Source organism: Schistocerca gregaria, chromosome 5 (assembly GCF_023897955.1).
Source record: "Schistocerca gregaria isolate iqSchGreg1 chromosome 5, iqSchGreg1.2, whole genome shotgun sequence".
In the NCBI taxonomy this organism is placed as follows: Eukaryota; Metazoa; Arthropoda; class Insecta; order Orthoptera; family Acrididae; genus Schistocerca; species Schistocerca gregaria.
In genome coordinates this window covers 278,697,807-278,716,838 of record NC_064924.1, presented here as the reverse complement: position 1 = coordinate 278,716,838, position 19,032 = coordinate 278,697,807, and the positions used below count along the sequence as shown (strand labels likewise).

Here is a 19,032-nt window from a genome sequence, read left to right as displayed (position 1 = left end):
GAAGGTCAAAGTTACAGGCGCCCGCGCCTGTAAATATATGTGTATAAAGGATGATTTCATGATGATGTTATAAAGTCTTTCTAGGATGATGGATAAATATCTATTTGAGGTAAGGGTCCATGTACCGGAAACAAACGAGTTGAAAGTTATAAGAAGATTTTTTCTGATACCTCTGACAGTGGAATACTTGGACCAGTACTGTTGTTGCTATGATTGTGGAGTAGGTAACTTTCAGAGGTGGTAATATGGACCAAAACCAGGGAAAAAGTCCAATAAACATGGGCCTAAAATGCATTGCTTACGAGCTATGAGCAGTTGTTCATCTTTGCTACCCGAAACATCTCCTCTATGGAGCAAGTGCTCATACCTCCTCACGTATGCAATTTAGAATCCATGTTTACAGGGAAGTTTTTTGTTTTTGTTTTGGTCCATTCTACCACCTCTGAAAATTGCATACCCTACAATATTAGCAATAGTATCGGTACATGTACTCCAATGTCAAAGGTATCAAAATGGTTTTCGATTATAACTTACAACTCTTTCATTTCCGGGACAGGGACCTTATCTCAAATTGATACATTTATCTTTCTCCATCATCCTACAAAGTCTCTAACACGAAATCACTCTGTATACACATGCATTTACAGGCCTACAACTCTGACGCTCTGCAGCGTCGTTGGATGACGTTTCCAGACATAGGTTCCTACGTACAATTTGATTTAATAAGTCCCCTCCCAAGTCCCTAGATGCGTATAACATGAATTGTGAAACACCCTGCATTTGCAGAGAGATGAGATTTAATAAAAAAATTTTACTTGCTTGCTAAAACATGACCAATACTTACATTTTATGCCTGCATGCTGTAATGTTCGTCTATTATGCTTTTGACGGATGATGATTGCAATATATATTTAAACGGCAAAAAGACATTTCCATATTACATTATTTAACAAGTTTTAAATGTTTTACTTTATTTGTACAGTGAAACCTCGTTTCTTGCTGAATTTCACGAATCTAGGTCAACAAAGTACCCTATAGGATTTGATGAGCGACTTTGCGACTATCAAAAAACGTGACGTAAGTGGCCGTATCTTTTGGTTGAGGTGGCGTAGAAGGTTAAAAGTTTTAAACCTCCAGGGGCACATAGACCTTAATACGTGAAATAAATTTGAACTTCATACGTCTATCCGTTCCTGAGAAAAAGGGATATGAATGATCGGACAAAAAAGCGATCTTACAAGGCAATGGTTCCCAACCTGGGGGTAATTACCACCTGAAGGGTAAAATAAAATTTTCTGAGGGGTAAAAACTGAACGATTCGATTCTCTTTCAGTTACAAAACTGAATTATTTTCAAAATGTCATTACTATTATCACAAATTTGTTAGACTCTAATACTGATTATGTAAGTTATTGATTATTGCTTTTTCTCAATTAGTAGTATTAATGCGGCGCAGTTTCCTCACATGGTCCACCCACTACACACATATATTGTGCTTTTCCTGGTACGTCGCTGATGATAAAAGTGAGACATAAACGTAACAAATGCTAAATATATCAAGAAAATGTCTTCGCGAAGTTGTAGGTAGTACCTGCAGTAGTCCCGAAATTACTTTATTACTCGTTTCGAAACAGATGAATGAACTGAAACTTCCTGGCAGATTAAAACTATGTGCCGGACCGAGACTCGAACTCGGGACTAGGTTCGCAGCAGAGCTTCTGTAAAGTTTGGAATGTAGGAGACGAGGTACTGGCAGATATAAAGTTGTGACGACGGGGCATGAGTCGTGCTTGGGTAGCTCAGTTGGTAGAGCACTTGCCCGCGAAAGGCAATTGTCCCGAGTTCGAGTCTCTGTCCGGCACATAGTTTTAATCTGCCAGGAAGTTTCATATCAGCGCACACTCCGCTACAGAATGAAAATCTCATTCGAGAAGAATGAATTAATTGACAGCACGATGCAGCAGTAACAAGAACTACTAGAGTGCTTACACAGTTTTTATTATTACTAGATTTGTTAGATAGAAAGCATTAACAGCCTAAAGTCGTCCAATTTCTGCCAGTTCAAAAGTAACGAATGCATCAATCAAGCGATTTGCAGAACAGTAAGTATAGTGCACACAGCTGAACTCGTTTGATTTTAAATGGGTTGCAGTGTGAAGGTCAAGCAAGTGCCCAAGTGGAGAGGAGTAATGCATGGAAAGCCATGTGTTTACCCTCACTGTGGATAGTTAGCTTTTGTTTCTGAGGAGTTGTGGATAGCACTTACGATACACCACGAATTCCTTCGTTATTCTCTCTCTCTCTCTCTCTCTCTCTCTCTCTCTCTCTCTCTCACACACACACACACACACACCATTCATCTTCTATAATTTTAAAAATAAAAGTGTTCCAAGAAAAGTATTCCATTCTACAGTTTAGTTAGGTGCTGAAGTTGGCGATTATGTGGGGGAGGGGCAACAGATACCCGGGGGGGGGGGGGCAGGAGGTACTAGTTAACGTCTGCTTGCACTCAGGGCCAATGGGTTAAGGAAGCATGGGAGCCACTGCTATAAGGGTTCCGTTTTCACAGACTGATGCACGGAACTCTAATAACCGCGCAAATCTATCTCACAGAAGACGCGCAATTACAAGATTTGAATTACGTTTTGAAAGCACCTCGTGGGCTCCAAGGCGTGGAGCACAACAGACGAATAATTCCAATGCGGCTACACACGCGGCGACGCGCGCAGCTGCGCGCTCCCACGGCGCGCCTTACCGAAAGACAGCGGCGCGGTTTTTGCTGCCCCGGGCGGCGCAACGCGCCAGCACAAAAAGCCCCAACCTCCCGACCTCCCGACCTCCCGCCTACAGCTCGTCCTCCGCGCTCGCTGCCAGCACAAAGCACGTCCCACCACACTAATCGTCTAATTGCACTCGCACTCTCAAATCTCTTTCGGTTCGTTACTGCTGTTATTCGGCTCGTACGCGGCACAAAGAAATGTAAAATGGAAGAAACAGTTGGGTTTAAAGTCCCGCCAATGACGGCGTCGTTACGGAAGAAGCACAAGCTCCGGTTGGCGAAGGATAAAAATCGACCGTACTTGTCTGAAAAGGAACTACCTCGATATTTGCGAAAACCGTGGGAAACCTAGTTAGGTGGCTGTAAGGTGGTTGTAACCCGCTCCTTCCGAAAGCGATTCCATTTTTTCGCTGTCTTACTGTTTACACTAAAATGCGATTCGAGACATTAATTTCATGAACTCCACAAGACTAAACTTGTGTGCAGATTAAGGACGTAAGTTCAAGCCCGGAGAAGTCCTCTAATGACTTGGTGGATGTCTAATGGCTGGTGATAGGACGACTTAATATAGGAATATTCCTCAGGGATAGCCAAAAACTAATAAGCCTCCATCGTCTACACAGGTTACTTATAAGAGTCTGGAAACACGATAATTTTTTGATAAATCGAAAAGTGTGTTAACACCTTACTGACGGTCAAGTAATTGTTCAAGAATGTGAAGACAAACTGCTGAAGGCAGGACAGAGGATTTTGCTAAATGGGACAAAGTATAGGAAACGATCCATGAAAGGATAAGGAGCAAAAAAATGTCACATGTACACACGATCGGAAGTGTGTTGCGAGAGAACTAAATCTATTTGAAGGCGGAGATAAAAATCCTTTGACAATGTAGGTTTCAATGACTGAAGGCGCTTGTGAGCACGCCAACCAAATTTGAGTGTTCTGTCTGTGCTACTGTTTAAGCTCCAAACTCAAGAGGGCACAAGCATGGCGTGTATGATGCAAGGTCGCCGCAGAAACAAGTCCGTAGGTAATAAGGCCCGCATGCACTGTAAGTGATAGGGATAGCGGTAGCTATCGTGGGGCCGTCTGCTGTGACCGATCGGTTCTAAGCGCTTCAGTCTGTCCTGATTTAGAACAGACATTTATTTTCTTGCCTGGGAAAGTAATGTCAACATTAACTTGTCTGCCTTACAGAGACATTCTAACACTGACGGTGAACCTGCTGAAACCTAGTGCGTCAGATATGTACGGTTTCTTAACAAGAATGAGAGGAGACGCAGCTGGGCAGACAAGAGTGACTTTGTGGACACAAGGTGCGTGGTCCAAGCAGTATCTGTGTGTGTTGCTGCTCATCTGACAGATAAGCCGACCTTCGATAAGCGCCCTCTCTTAGACTGGCTGTAGCTCTCGCAGTTGACTAGTGGCTACTCGACAATTCACATTAAAAATTCAACAAGTAAGAGACTTCGCAGGTTTTTTGCTATGTGAACTGCTCAATGATGGTCGCATTAACCACTTTAAACGATCCTCCACTTATGTAACTACGGTTCGGGACATGTGCATCTCCATCTCATTCCGCAAGCTACTTAACGATTTGTGCCAGACGACACTTCTTGCGTCACCCATCTGCGTGCTTCATTCGGGGATGTCGATGCAGAATAGTGCGCGGGAAGAACTACTATCACTAGCGCACCAAAGAAGCTACAACTTTTCTGATATTTCCATTATTGTAATTTTCGAGAGATGAAGGCAGCGGAAAGTAATATCTTTGTCAATTCTTCATGGAACACACATCCTCAGAATTTTAACAGTAATCCTCTCAGTGGCGTCTACCACTGGAGTTCGATGACCATGTACGTGACGATCTCGCATTTACTGAGAGATACACGTCACTCTTATTTAGATCTTCTGTGTCTGCTCTACTAATTCTACCCGCTCAAGGTCCCAGACTGACGAGAAATACTCAAAGACCGATCGAACGAAGGTTCTGCAGGCCACTTCTTTCGAGAACGAGTAACATGTCTTTAGGTTTCTTTCAATGGCCCTCAATCTGACATCAGTTGCATGTGACCGTACCACTTTGGGTTGCTTCGGTCGATTACTCACGGATATTTTATGGTTGCCACTGTTTGTGATTTATCCCCCACACTGCAATGATGAATCTTTCCAGATTATACACAATATATTACATTTATTGACGTTATGGGTTAACTGCCAGTCTATACAGGAACTATTAATCCTCTGCACAACATCTTGCATTACGCTGCCGTTTTTTGGTGTTAGGACTTTCGTACAGGCAACGGCACCATCTACTATCAGCCGCACTGAGCTTGCGGCATAATCCAGCAGACTATTTATTCAGTAAAGATCGATAACATAAACGGATCTATAATATTCCCGTGGTGTACTCCTTACGTGATTTTCATCATCTACCGTTGCTGCTCCATTAAGAACAACATGTATGGATACAAATTTAAATAAAACAAAGTGCTCAAAATGCGAATCCAGAGTCGTAAACGTTGCGTCACCTACCTCAGTACGAATTCCAATGGATGATACTTGTGCAAACACACTGATTACGAGAATGCCTTTTAGACCTGCCCAATCTCTTTGCTAGGTGAGCCATAGGACTGGGACAGCATTCATTATCATAGTCTCCCTTTTGTCCCATGTACACTGCTCTCTGATTGTAAAGTGGATGCTATTTATTTCTTGTCAGTGAACAGCAGCAATGGGGAAGTGGTTGTAGAATTTAATAGGCTAGATGCCGACCGCTCACCCCCTGCACAGTGTCGTATCTATAAGCAGATCCATTAAGAGCGGTTAACAGAACGTCAGTAACTAAATCATAATTATCAGAATGTTGGCTTCGCTTATCAACCGATTTAAATAATCGCTCCGAATTCCGAAGCGTGTACGCATGAAACGCATCAACAGCATTCAACTTAGTAACTGCAATTCATCGAAACAGCAACACTACATGATGTTAACTGCAAACTATCGCAAGCAGAATGACTAGATTCTAGCTACTAAAATTGTGTGCACTGTTCGAGGCTAACGTTTATGGGGGAAGTCAAATGTCAGCGCACCCGCTATTGGTCACTAAAAGTCATCCACTGGTTCACTCCTTCAAATTAACGAAGATGCAGGAAACGAAATGACTCTATCGTAGACAGTTCCTTTTATTTTCTTCTTTCACATAATATACAATGATTCGCAAACATTATGTCGCAAGGGGAAGTATTTCAGCAAGACTGTGTCTTGCACACTAAGCTCAGACAGTAACTACAGCAGTTTGTGAATTACCGGATGTAGTGGGTGAATAAATGTTTGTACTGATAGAAAGTCTACCCTAACTCAACAGTGCTGATTTCAAAGCAAATTGCCATTCACGGCAACAAATAGAATTTCTGCCCAAATAATCTTGAATCTCCCTACACTCAGCCACGACGCTTTCCCGCATCAGCAGCAGTAAACAACCTCAGATTACTGGCCCGTGATACCCGACGGGTTGTTATGTGCATAGAAAAAAAACGGTCCTATCACACTTTCCTGACCTTACCTTAGTCATCGATGAATGCTCGTCGTCCAGAAAAATATACTAGGTTGTATTAATTAAAAGTATCCGAGCTAATCACAGATTCTGTTCTGTATGTCCGAATCTGTATTACCACACTACCCAAAAGCGTTCGACACACTATCGCTCTGTGATTTGGCTATATAGAGGCTGTTAGCTTGCATCTAAGGTTCACAAGATATCGTGTGTACCGTGTGTGGTCAGGGAGATGAAACACACTGTCAATGTTTCTTCGATTGCATCTGACGTGTGATCGCGCAGGTTTACAACTAACTACAGACCTACGACAAAGAATGAGTGAGGAGTTCGGCCGTTGCCAGAGTTGTAACTGCGCGACGTGATGTTCTGCGTAGAGGTTTTACGACTTTGAGGGCGCGCCAGGCTGCTCCCCCGTGACGTAGATGGTCACGTCAGAGTTACACAGTTGGCTGACTAACGCGGTGGGGTCAGGCGGTGAGTCAGCCCACCACCAGGGGCGCTGGACTCCCCTCCACGCATCTGCGTCTGTCTCATCCCACGGCATTCCACTTACGATGGCAAATCATTTATATTGCAACACTATTTCAACAAGAGGCGGGCAGGTTTCGAAAGAAGACAATCGTAAGCCACCCAGTTTTAATCTACTTTTTACAACAACCAGCATCCCAACCACCATTGTCATCGTCAGCTTTAGCACCACCACCACCGTCATCGTTATCCCCATCACCAACGTCAGCGACATCGTCATCTCCCCTACATTGTTATCGACGTTCCCACGAGTCACCAATGTCATCGTCGTCCCCACCACTACCTTTCGCCTTTCGCCGCCACCACCACCACCACCACCACCACCACCACCACCACCACCACCACCACCTACCCACATTCCACTGGATTTTTATTACGTCTTGAAATCCAACACAGAAATTCCTTTCCTATTTATCAGCCATTCACCAAGCTGCATGTCCTGAGCTCACCATTTAATTTTCATTGTGGTCATGAATGTTTTTGTAATATCTTTAGTATATGTTGCGCCTGTTCAGATGTAATCTGGCCAGGCAAAATAAGCAATAAATAAATATTGCTGCCACGCTGTTTATCCCAGACAGTAACCCTAGGCTAGATTTTTTGTGAGCAGTCACCATAGCACTGACATATCGAAATTTGCCTTCATGCGTGTCCTCCGTCTTTTAAGGACATTGATGCATCCACTTACTACTTCCGTCCACTAAAACCAGAGGTACTCCTACAGGGCTTATGCTAGGAACGTCAATGAAGGATGGATTTGGCGGAGGACAGTGGCTCACCATGCCGCATGTGATGCGTATGACCTAAATTAAGCTCATTGAAATGGACTCGATGGGAATGAAATCAATTAAGAGGCAATGACCTATGGTTGCAGTCCTTGGACTGTATGAAAACGTCAGTGACATTCCAGGCCTGTAAGCAGGCAGCCTAGTAGTTAAGGAGACTGCTCAGGAGAAGCAGGTTATCCGGTTTCGGGTTCCAGTCTGATACAGTTTCATTCGTCACAACATATTCAGAACATTGCTGGGTCAATATTCCTGATCTGTTTCCACTGGTATTTATTACTTTCTGTTACTGCATCTTCACTGATTTCATTCCCATTGGCGGAATTTAAGTTTAGCGAGTTTAATTCAGTCGTCCACGATTGAGTACCTTCCACTACTGTCTGTTTCCTGTTCAATTTGTTTTCCTGTTTCTCCAGTAATTAACAGCAGGTACACCCACTGCTCAAGCGGAAACATCCTTTTTTAATGTTTTTGGCGACAGCAGTCCGTGTCTCACTGCTAGTAATACTGGTAACACACAGTGACAGAGTTACACATGACAGACTGACTTAAAAGGAGCCCTGTCCGCATGAGCAGAAAGATCTGAGTATCCATACGACGCCACTAGCTATGCAAATATTGGCAGGGCAGGGTAGTCCGCGAATCAGATAAAGTGTTATAAATGAAAAGCACAAAACTGTTTATGTTTTATAGTGTTAAGAATATTTATGCAAACTAAATGGATTATTTATTGTTTCACGTTTTGAATTACGTTAGCACTGCACTGTCAAAGATGATATTTCCTCTACGTTGCACGTTAGTCTCAATGTGTGTGTGTGTGTGTGTGTGTGTGTGTGTGTGTGTGTAGTGGTTCAACCGAAAAGTTTCATCTTTGACGACGAAATAAATTAATACAATAGAACATCCAACAGTTTGAGGCTTTTTTCTATTTATAATTACCGAGATGTTCCACCAAGAACCGACAGAAGAATCTATTAATAGATGAATTGTCTATCGCAACACTCAATTTTTCTCATTCACTATCCTCCAAGCTTTCATACTTAAAATTTAAGACACGGCGAAGCCTGGCTCTCTCTGCAATCCAACGACTAGAGTAGTTGAGCAGTTGGACGCTGGAAACACGCTCGGCCCTGGAATGGAAAAGATCATCCCTTGGGGCACATGAACAAAATATGACGTCAGCAGCATAGAAGTCCTCAAGGGTGGGCAAAGCAGATGAGCAGCAACTTAATTTAGCTCCAGTGAATGGAAGGAGGCTGTGGCTGCAACGGACTCGTAATATCTAGACGTCGTAGGATTACGGGCTGCGGGTGGCTCGCAGCTGCCAGTGTCTCTTCGATTAATACCACAGGTCCCATGCAAGCGGAGGAGAATGTCTCCAATAGCATAATACTGCTCCCACCAGTCTGCGCCCGTAGCGAGCTGCACATTTCGAGCCGCCGTTCACATCCATAACGACGTTTCTGGAGACGGCCATCGACCTATTGTATGCAAAAATGTAATTCTCCCTAAGAGTCGACACGTTTCCATTGATCGATGTTTGAATCCCGATGGTGGAGCCAATTACAATCGTAATTGATAGTGTTGGGTGAACATGTGAACACGTAGATGTGGTATGCTGCGAAGCTCCATGTTCAACAACACACGATGAATGGTGTGCTCGGAAACACTTGTGTGTGCACCAGCGTTGTGCTTTTTCAGCAGAGTTGCCACAAACCATCTTCTATCCTGCTTTACACAGCAGAGAATCCTCCGAACCCCAAGTTCTGTGAATAGTCGAGGATGTCCGACCATTTAGCGCCTAGTGGTAATTTCACTTCCCGTACATGCCGGTGATATTAGCACGTGAACATTCAACCAGCTTTGCCGTTTTCGAGATATTCGTTCACAGGGCCTGCGTAATAATAATATGGCCTTTGTTAAGGCCCTTATGTCAATGGATTTCCCCATTTTCAGGCTTTATCTTAGGTAAGGTGATTCCCCGTCCATGTCTGCCACGCTTAAATACTTTTGTTACACGTCACGTGCCCGCAATGCAACCAGGCGGCATCCAACATCGCGATGGGCTGTGCTCATAATGTTTTGGCTTATCAGTGTACAGTGACGCTAATATCGTGTACTTTTGACCGTCATCCTAACATACTTATTCGTCGCTCTCTAAGAACGTACAGAAAAGAATGTGTCTTTCAGAGGATATCAGCGTACTTTTAAAAAAATGATTGGCCAAACTTCCCAACCGTACTGTATAGTGGCACTTCGTGCTTTTAAGAACTGTCTGTATGACAACCGTTTCATGATGTTAACCTAAAAGTTAACGATTTGTCTGGCAGAGTAGTCGGGTTTCGCGTTAGGAACTATCTATAGGGATCTGTTGCACTACTACAATTTCACAGGAAAGGAACTGCAAAGAAGTATGAACCCAAGATTCGTCATTTGGAAGCCCGAAATTTGTTCCGTATGGAACTTTCAAATGGCCGACCAATTCGTCAATTTCTAGTCTCCTTGACCAGCCGGTCGTGCCGGATAGGTTCAGTTTCATTATACATCTCGCGCCTCGGGACAACTGCACGCATCTCTAAATGGCGTCCTCTTCGTACGCTAGTCCATGACGGCCACGTGCGGTATGCAGTAGGCATGCACGATGCGTTTGGATAATGGACACATCCGGTGTAAAGTAAATGTCAAGAACGAACGTGTGGTGACCATCGCCGCACTTTTTCCGTTTACTTATTGCGTAATTAAAAAGCCGTAAGCTGGTATTTTAAAACAGGTCGTATATTTTACAGTTTTCGTCATACAACAGCATACGCTGTCCCATACTACAAGCAATTATTGTTTCACAAAGAAATTAAAAGTAATACTAATGAGTTGCAAAGAAAATTAGATGCAAATCAATTAAAGGGAACGGGAGGGAATCATGTAAAAATGTTAGTAATTTAGAAAAGAATAGAAAAAGAAAGGAAAGGGTATTCCAAAAGTCCTTTAACATTTGAAAATTCAATACGTCGCCGAATAAATCTACATCTACATTTATACTCCGCAAGCCACCCAACGGTGTGTGGCGGGGGGCACTTTACGTGCCACTGTCATTACCTCCTTTTCCTGTTCCAGTCGCGTATGGTTCGCGGGAAGAACGACTGCCGGAAAGCCTCCGTGCGCGCTCGAATCTCTCTCATTTTACATTCGTGATCTCCTCGGGAGGTATAAGTAGGGGGAAGTAATATATTCGATACCTAATCCAGAGAGCCTCTCTTGCAGTCTGCCACTTGAGTTTGCTAAACATCTCCGTAACGCTATCACGGTTACCAAATAACCCTGTGACGAAACGCGCCGCTCTTCTTTGGATCTTCTCTATCTCCTCCGTCAACCCGACCTGGTACGGATCCCACACTGATGAGCAATACTCAAGTATAAGTCGAACGAGTGTTTTGTAAGCCACTTCCTTTGATGATGGACTACATTTTCTAAGGACTCTCCCAATGAATCTCAACCTGACACCCGCCTAACCAACAATTTTATATGAAACTTCCTGGCAGATTAAAACTGTGTGCCCGACCGAGACTCGAACTCGGGACCTTTGCCTTTTGCGGGCAAGTGCTCTACCAACTGAGCTACCGAAGCACGACTCACGGCCGGTACTCACAGCTTTACTTCTGCCAGTATCCGTCTCCTACCTTCCAAACTTTACAGAAGCTCTTCTGCGAACCATGCAGAACTAGCACTCCTGAAAGAAATGATACTGCGGAGACATGGCAAGCACTTGCCCGCGAAATGCAAAGGTCCCGAGTTCGAGTCTCGGTCGGGCACACAGTTTTAATCTGCCAGGAAGTTTCATATCAGCGCACACTCCGCTGCAGAGTGAAAATCTCATTCTGGAAACAATTTTATATGATCATTCCACTTCAAATCGTTCCGCACGCACACTCTCAGGTATTTTACGGAAGTAACTGCTACCAGTGTGTGTTCCGCTATCATGTAATCATACAATAAAGGATCCTTCTTCCTATGTATTCGCAATACATTACAGTTGTCTACGTTAAGGGTCAGTTGCCATTCCCTGCACCAAGTGCCTATCCGCTGCAGATCTTCCTGCATTTCGCTGCAATTTTCTAATGCTGCAACTTCTCTGTATACTACAGCATCAACCGCGAAAAGCCGCACGGGACTTCTGACACTATCTACTAGGTCATATATATATATATATATATATATATATATATATATATATATATATATATATATATATATATATATATATGTGTGTGTGTGTGTGTGTGTGTGTGTGTGTGTGAAAAACAATGGACCCATAACACTCCACTGTGGCACGCCAGAGGTTACTTTAACGTCTGTAGATGTCTCTCCATTGAGAACAACGTATGTAGGTAGACAGAGGGGTAAAAACTGACTCTCATGCTCCAAATGACATGAAGTTTTACTGAAACCAAAAAATGCTCAAAATTACCCACAGATGACGCTTCACATGATACACAAGCAATAATTAGCCTAACAACTGATATTTAGCAAAGGTTATGTTCTTCGTAACTGCAGTCGGAAGACAATGTTGCGAACAGCATTGTACAGCTTATAATTAGATAGTGATAAACTGTCGTGGGATGTCGTGTTTTAGCATCCAGAATGAGGTCGGACGATCGCGTTGGACTTGCGACTCCAGGTAACGGACTGAGGCCTGGGGACTTGGGAGGCTCAGCACGACTGAAGTGGCGGCTCAGCACTCGATCCTCACCGAACGGTGTGCGTAAGAGATCTTTCACACATGTAGCAATACAGGGTGGAGCGCCATCCTGCACAAAGGACGTACCTTCCAGCAGGTTTTATTGGCCAGGCAAGGCATGTTGTGGTTCTGTAACATGCCAGCCGTACTTCGCACCCGTCACGCTAACGATTTGGAAAGCAGCACCCCGCTGTCCAGCGCCATATGCTGGTCGGTTTGTGCACTCGCTTTTGGCTTCAATAGAAGCCTATGTCATTTTAGACGTATATGTGTTAAGTTTTGTCTCTCTACCTACATTATTCCGCGAATTGGCGCATTTTCAAACGTTAACAGACTTTGGGTCACCCTGTATAGGTAACATGGATGCCTGCCACCACCAATCATCGGAAGAGAAAGCCTCGGAATTGTCTTCCGATTTATCATATCACCGCCCTACGACATTCTACGGTTTTAACCACGCCGCCCAAGAAATACTTATTGCGATGCCAAAAGAAGACTGGACTTTAACGCAGTCCGAGACGGAACGCAAGCTCAGACTAGGGGAAGAATACGGGAGGAAATGGACGATGTTATTTTCAAACGAACGGTGCCATATTCAAGTCACGCGATTTGGGAAAAATCACGAAAAAACCTGAAAATGGACGGAGTGACTGCGACATGAACCCCAATCCTACAAAATGCGGGACCATTGCGTTAACCACTCAGCTATCTCGCTCAATGTCATCGTAGCCAGCTACATGGTGTCACCCAGTGATAATGAGAGCAAATTGTGAACAGCAGGGTGAGAACCGGGCGACACAAGTAATGACAAAATTTCAAAGTGAACCCTCTCGCTGAGAGTACGACTGAGATATTTTGGAAAATTGTTACGAATTAAAGTATTTAGTGAAAGAAACAAAGTAAAAGAGTTGAGAGTGTTTCATTTTTACCACAAAAATTTTTTATACTTTTCCTTACATCTCTTACAGTCAAGCCAGCAAATCCCCAGCCCCCGATACTTTACGGAATCAAAATACCGCGTATAAAGCAGCTTCAAACTACTGATAATTTCACAAATGAATTAATAGGTTAAGTATTCTACGTTACGTATTTAAGCGAGTAAAAGTTTAGAAAAGATTTGAAATTATGTTTAAAGTTTGTTGGAAGTCGCTAAGCGCGTTTTACCGAATACTGGGCGATTATAGTCTGGGTAATTTTCACTGAGGTTTTTTTTTTAAGCGTTTTTCACGCACCTCAGTGTTTATGACTAGTATCTCCTGATCTAGATCTTACAGCTGTATAACTTTGTTGGCACATTCAGTGGTATATGTGGATACTGACTGCAAAAGTGTTCCAAATACGGTTGATACTAAAGAAATAATTAATTAAAATATCATGCACGATGCTGCAGTTTTACTGCATAAACAGCAAAAATATAGTAAGCGATAAGACTTTTCCTCCTTTCATCATTTTGTTGAGGGTTTCAGCGAGAAAAATTGTCCGAAAGGATTGAAACTGTGTGTGAAGTTTATTGGACTCTCGCTATCATTTTCCAATACTCGATTAATGCTGAGGGGTAACTTGGGCACAGCGAACAACGTTGCCTCAAGACATACACACAGTTTGTAACTGTAGTACTGGTCTTATTGTGTAAAGCCTTTAACGTAATATTATACCTTTTAAATCTTTTAAATTCCGTAATAATTACATGAAATATTGAAAATATTCCTGCAAGAGGGACCGTGAACCATGAACCAGGTGGCTGATTAGTAATTTAGATTACCGGTTATCATCAATAGCTTATCGCACACGTCCTTCTCTCCACGACCTTATATTTGACCATGAGTTGATAAGAGAGATTTTCAACATAGCCAATTATTCAGCTAGCTAGCCGTACAATGAGTCGTCGTCGTCGTCGTCGTCGACGACGACGACGTCGCCGCAATCTGAATCTCGCAATCACAGTCGTCGTCATTAGGATGATCACTGCCATGACAGTCATCCTGATCGTCAGCAACCATTTTATATTCACTGCTCATAATGGACTGCTTTTGACTTTTCCACGCATTAGGGTGTTCAGCAGAAAGCATCCATGTTGCTGTCACATCTTATCAAATGCAGCCGACCCATCTTCAACTCGGCCGTCGTTTCGATCTTCCTTACTTCTTTCAATACAACAAATAACGCCCCTTGTTCATCCATCATATATTCAGCTGGCTACACATTTTCCAACGTCACCCGTTCCAATATGGTCACACTAACGCCTTCCTTTCAAGTCTATTCCTTGATCACTTTCTCTGGCTTGTTCCCAACATAGATGTCACCACTGATAAAATCACTCTTTTTTTAATTCTTTTAAGCATTACAAGTCCAAGCTGACGACACATGCAGAAAATATTAACACACACTGATTGTTCACATTTTGTTTCAAAGACATTGGAAGTTTAATTTTTGTGCACCGGAAGAACAGCTGTGGCAGCTGGCAGAGCTTTTGGTTTCAACTGTGAAGCACAAACGGCTGTTGGCGGTACCTAATACATGGTCACTGAAAATAAGAGTTGTCTATACAGCTGCGGCAGCACTGATGCGTTACGTGATTTGTTATGGTATACGCTAGAAGCAGACACGTCAGGTCCACTTTAACGTTCAATTCACTTCGCCGGAAGGACTATAGTCCTGAAGTGTGGTCCTGACTAAATACAAGGTTTCTCTATTGTTACAATTATATGAGACAGAACTTCTGGGAGACGAAGACGGGTTTTCGTAAACTATTTTCCGTTGTCGCGTTTACATGTTAAAGTGCGAGGTTTTGCTAGACCTTACGATCCTCAGAGGTTTCATATACACTGAGGTGACAAGTCATGGGACACCTCCTAAGATCGTGTCGGACCTCGTTTTGCTCGGCGTAGTGCAGCAGCCCGACGTGGTATGGATTCAATAAGTCGTTGGTAGTCCCCTGCAGAAATATTGAGCCATGATACCTTTATAGCCGTCCATAATAGAGAAAGTGTTGCCTCTCGATTGTCTAATAAATGTTCGATCGGATTCACGACGGGCGATCTGGATAGCCAAATAATTCTCTGGAACTGTCCAGAATGTTCTGGAAAGGCGCACTATCATCCATAAAAATTCCATCGTTGTTTGGGAACAAAGTCCATGAATTCCTGCAAATGGTCACCAAGTAGCCGAACATAACCATTTCCAGTAAATGATCGCTTCAGTTAGACCAAAGGACCCAGTCCAGTCCATGTAAACATAGCCCACTCCATTTGGAGCCAATACCAACTTGTACAGTGCGTTCTTGTTGACAATGTGAGTGCAAGGCTTCGTGGGAAGCCGGCCGGAGTGGCCGTGCGGTTCTAGGCGCTACAGTCTGGAGCCGAGCGACCGCTACGGTCGCAGGTTAGAGTCCTGCCTGGGGCATGGCTGTGTGTGATGTCCTTAGGTTAGGTTTAATTAGTTCTAGGCGGCCGATGACCTCAGAAGTCGCACAGTGCTCAGAGTCATTTGAGCTTCGTGGGCTCTGTGCCATCAGCTCTTACCAACGGAAATCGGAACTCATCTGACCAGGGCACGGTTTTCCAGTCATCTATGGTTTATGACATATGGTTAGGAGCCTAGGGAAGCACTGCGGGGGGATGTGCTGTCAGCAAAGGCACTCGCGTCGGTCGTCTGCTACCATAGCCCATTAACGCCAAATTTCACCAGTGTCGAAACGGATTAAAAAATGGTTCAAATGTCTCTGAGCGCTATGGGACTTAACTGCTGTGGTCATCAGTCCCCTAGATCTTAGAACTACTTAAACCTAACTAACCTAAGGACATCACACACATCCATGCCCGAGGCAGGATTCGAACCTGTGACCACAGCGGCCGCGCGGTTCCAGACTGTAGCGCCTAGAACCGCTCGGACACCCCAGCCGGCCCCGAACGGATACCTACGTCCTATTTTCAACATGCGGTTACTTCACTCAGTGTTGCTTGTCTGTCAGCACTGACAACTCTACGCAAATAACGCTGCTCTCGGTCGTTATGGGAAGGCCGTCGGCCACACCGTTGTCTGTGGTGAGAAGTAATGCCTGAAATGTGGTAATGTCGGCACTTTCTTGACACTATGGATCTCGAAATAGTTTATTTGTAACGATTTCCAAAATGGAAAGTTCCATTATTGTAGCTCCAAGTACCATTCCGCGTTAAAATTCTGTTAATGACCATCGTACGGTCACAACCACGACGGAATTTTATTCCCATGAATCACTGGAGTACAAATAACAGTTCCGAAAACGCACTGCTATTTTATGCTTTGTATACGAGTTACCACCGCCATCTGCTGGCACATGGGCTCTGAGCGCTATGGGACTTAACATCTATGGTCATCAGTCCCCTAGAACTTAGAACTACTTAAACCTAGCTAACCTAAGGACATTACACAACACCCAGCCATCACGAGGCAGAGAAAATCCCTGACCCCGCCAGGAATCGAACTCGGGAACCCAGGAGTGGGAAGCGAGAACGCTACCGCACTACCACAAGATGCGGGCCTGCTGGCACATGTCGATATCCCATGCGTTTTGTCACCTCAGTGTAAATCGCCTCTGAAAATAACCTGTTCAAGTTTCTGCTGCAGTCAGCACAATGGCTGTTTCTCTTCGTTTGAACTTCGGAGGCATACAGCTTCATGCTCATTCTGTTTCTAACATTTCTTCAGCATACAAAAAGTTACTCGGTCCAAATTAGCGGAAAATTTTCTAAAACAAGACTTAACATGACAATTCAGGCGCATTGGTTGTTGTGCGTTTACAGGCAAGCGAAAATCGATTATACGGGTGTTCAAAAAGTCCCTCCGCAGTGCCGTATGATTGTTCGCGTGCTCCGAACGTTCCAATGTTTCGTTTATCTCGTCCAGCGTCAGTAATATCGATGGTTGGTGTGTGTGTGTGTGTGTGTGTGTGTGTGTGTGTGTGTGTCGTTACGTGTTGAAGTGAACGTTTTAGATCCGTTTGTTTCGTTTTTGTCACTGTTAAAATGCTAACCTTTGAAGAACGTGTTTTTAGTCGAACAATTTTTCAAACCTGGTGGTAAATACACAGTTTCAGTTCATCAAACATTTAATTCAGATTTCCCGGAGACAACACTCCATCACGATACTGTGCGAAATTTGATTAACACATTTCGAAGTACGGGTTCAGTGACAGATGCACCGAGAAGTGGTCGTTCTAGCGTTTTGTCTGACGATGAACTACTCGATATTTCTGATAAAATGTCCACGAGTTCGAACAATTCAGTAAGAAAACTCGCCCATGAAAGCGAGTTAGTGTCGGAACGGCCCACACAAGTGTAACTAAAAAATTAGAACTTTTCTCATAGAAAGCGACAGTCGTGCAAGAACTGAAAAATACTGATCATGGCAAGAAACCGCATTATTGTCAATGGTTCAAAAATTTCGTTCTACAAAATGGAAGGGACATTCTTAATGAAACGTTTTTCAGTAGTGAGGCGTGGTTTCATTTATCCGGGCACATACGAGAATTTTGCATGTGGAGTACTGCAAATCCATTTTGTATTCATGAGAAACCACTTCACTCTGTGGAAATAGGAGTTTGGATTGCAATTTCTAGACGTCGGATTATGGCTCCCATATCTTTCAACGAAACAATAAACGCACAACGATACTACAGTGATATTCTGTACCCATTCATAAGAAAACTTATGATAAGTAAAATACTGAACGGTTATTTTCAACAAGATGGTGCAACCGCGCATACAGCTCGCGTTTGAATGTCACTGCCTTCTGATGTTTTTGGTGATCGCATAATTTTACAGGGACTTTGGTCTCCACGATCACCTGACTTAACACCACCTGACTTTCTTCTGGGGTGCAGAGAAAGCAACAGTCTATGAAAACCGTCCAAAATCCATCTATGAATTGAAAACTGCAATATCCACTTTCACTGCTTTCTGTTTCGAAACATGATTAGACGAATTGAATTGTGCATGCAACGCAGCACAGCGGCTCAATATTAGAGGCAGGCGAGGTGGTAGTGGAGCACGTGACGTACCGACCACCATGAGCGTGAAGTCGAAGCCGCGCTTGACGGCCTTGCGGTACACCTGGTTGGGCAGGTTGGCGAAGCCGACGTAGCCATCGAGCTCCTTGGTGCGGCGCTCGGGCACGCGCTCGCGCTCCGTCTTGCTGGCGGCGCAGCTGTCCTTGTCGCGCTCGGCGCGCGCCGCCGCGTAGCTCTCCTTGTTGTCGGGCTGCGGGGGCGGCGGCGGCCGCTGCAGCTGCAGCTCCTTGGCGGCGGCGGGGGCGGCCGGCGGCGGCGCCGCGGGCTGCGGGCTCGGCGCGGGGGCGGGAGCCGCGGGCGACGGCGTCGACGCGTTGTGCGTCGGGCCGCCCCCGCCGCCGCTGTTGTTGCTGATGCTGTTGGGCAGCGACGTGGGGCCGGACGAAGACGTCACCGGCAGCTCATTCTTGAAGAACAGCTCCCGCTTGCTCTGCAGCTGCAACACCACGCAAAACGGAACGTGCTTTCAGGACCTGACCGTCATATCGCTCTGGCGAGCCAGCAACAGCAAAGAACAATTGCATTTATTGGTGCTGGAAACACACCTATATACAGGGTGTAGCAAAAAGGTACGGCCAAACTTTCAGGAAACATTCCTCACAC

The 19,032-nt window shown here is 44.4% G+C and overlaps 1 protein-coding gene and 1 non-coding gene across 6 annotated transcripts in view; both read right to left on the bottom strand.

The window, feature by feature from the left end:
* Positions 1-19,032, bottom strand: part of LOC126272954 (septin-7) — a 429,014-nt gene that overhangs the window by 140,442 nt on the left and 269,540 nt on the right. For all 5 annotated transcript variants that reach the window (XR_007549279.1, XM_049976271.1, XM_049976270.1 and 2 more), the window contains exon 2: positions 18,421-18,865. Coding sequence is in view for 4 of the 5 variants with exons in the window: in XM_049976271.1 (XP_049832228.1) it covers positions 18,421-18,865 (445 nt within the window). In the remaining variant the exon portion in view is untranslated. The remainder of the gene's footprint in view (positions 1-18,420; positions 18,866-19,032) is intronic.
* Trnal-caa (transfer RNA leucine (anticodon CAA)) lies at positions 11,199-11,273 on the bottom strand. The gene has a single exon. It is a non-coding gene; the product is annotated as a tRNA-Leu (tRNA).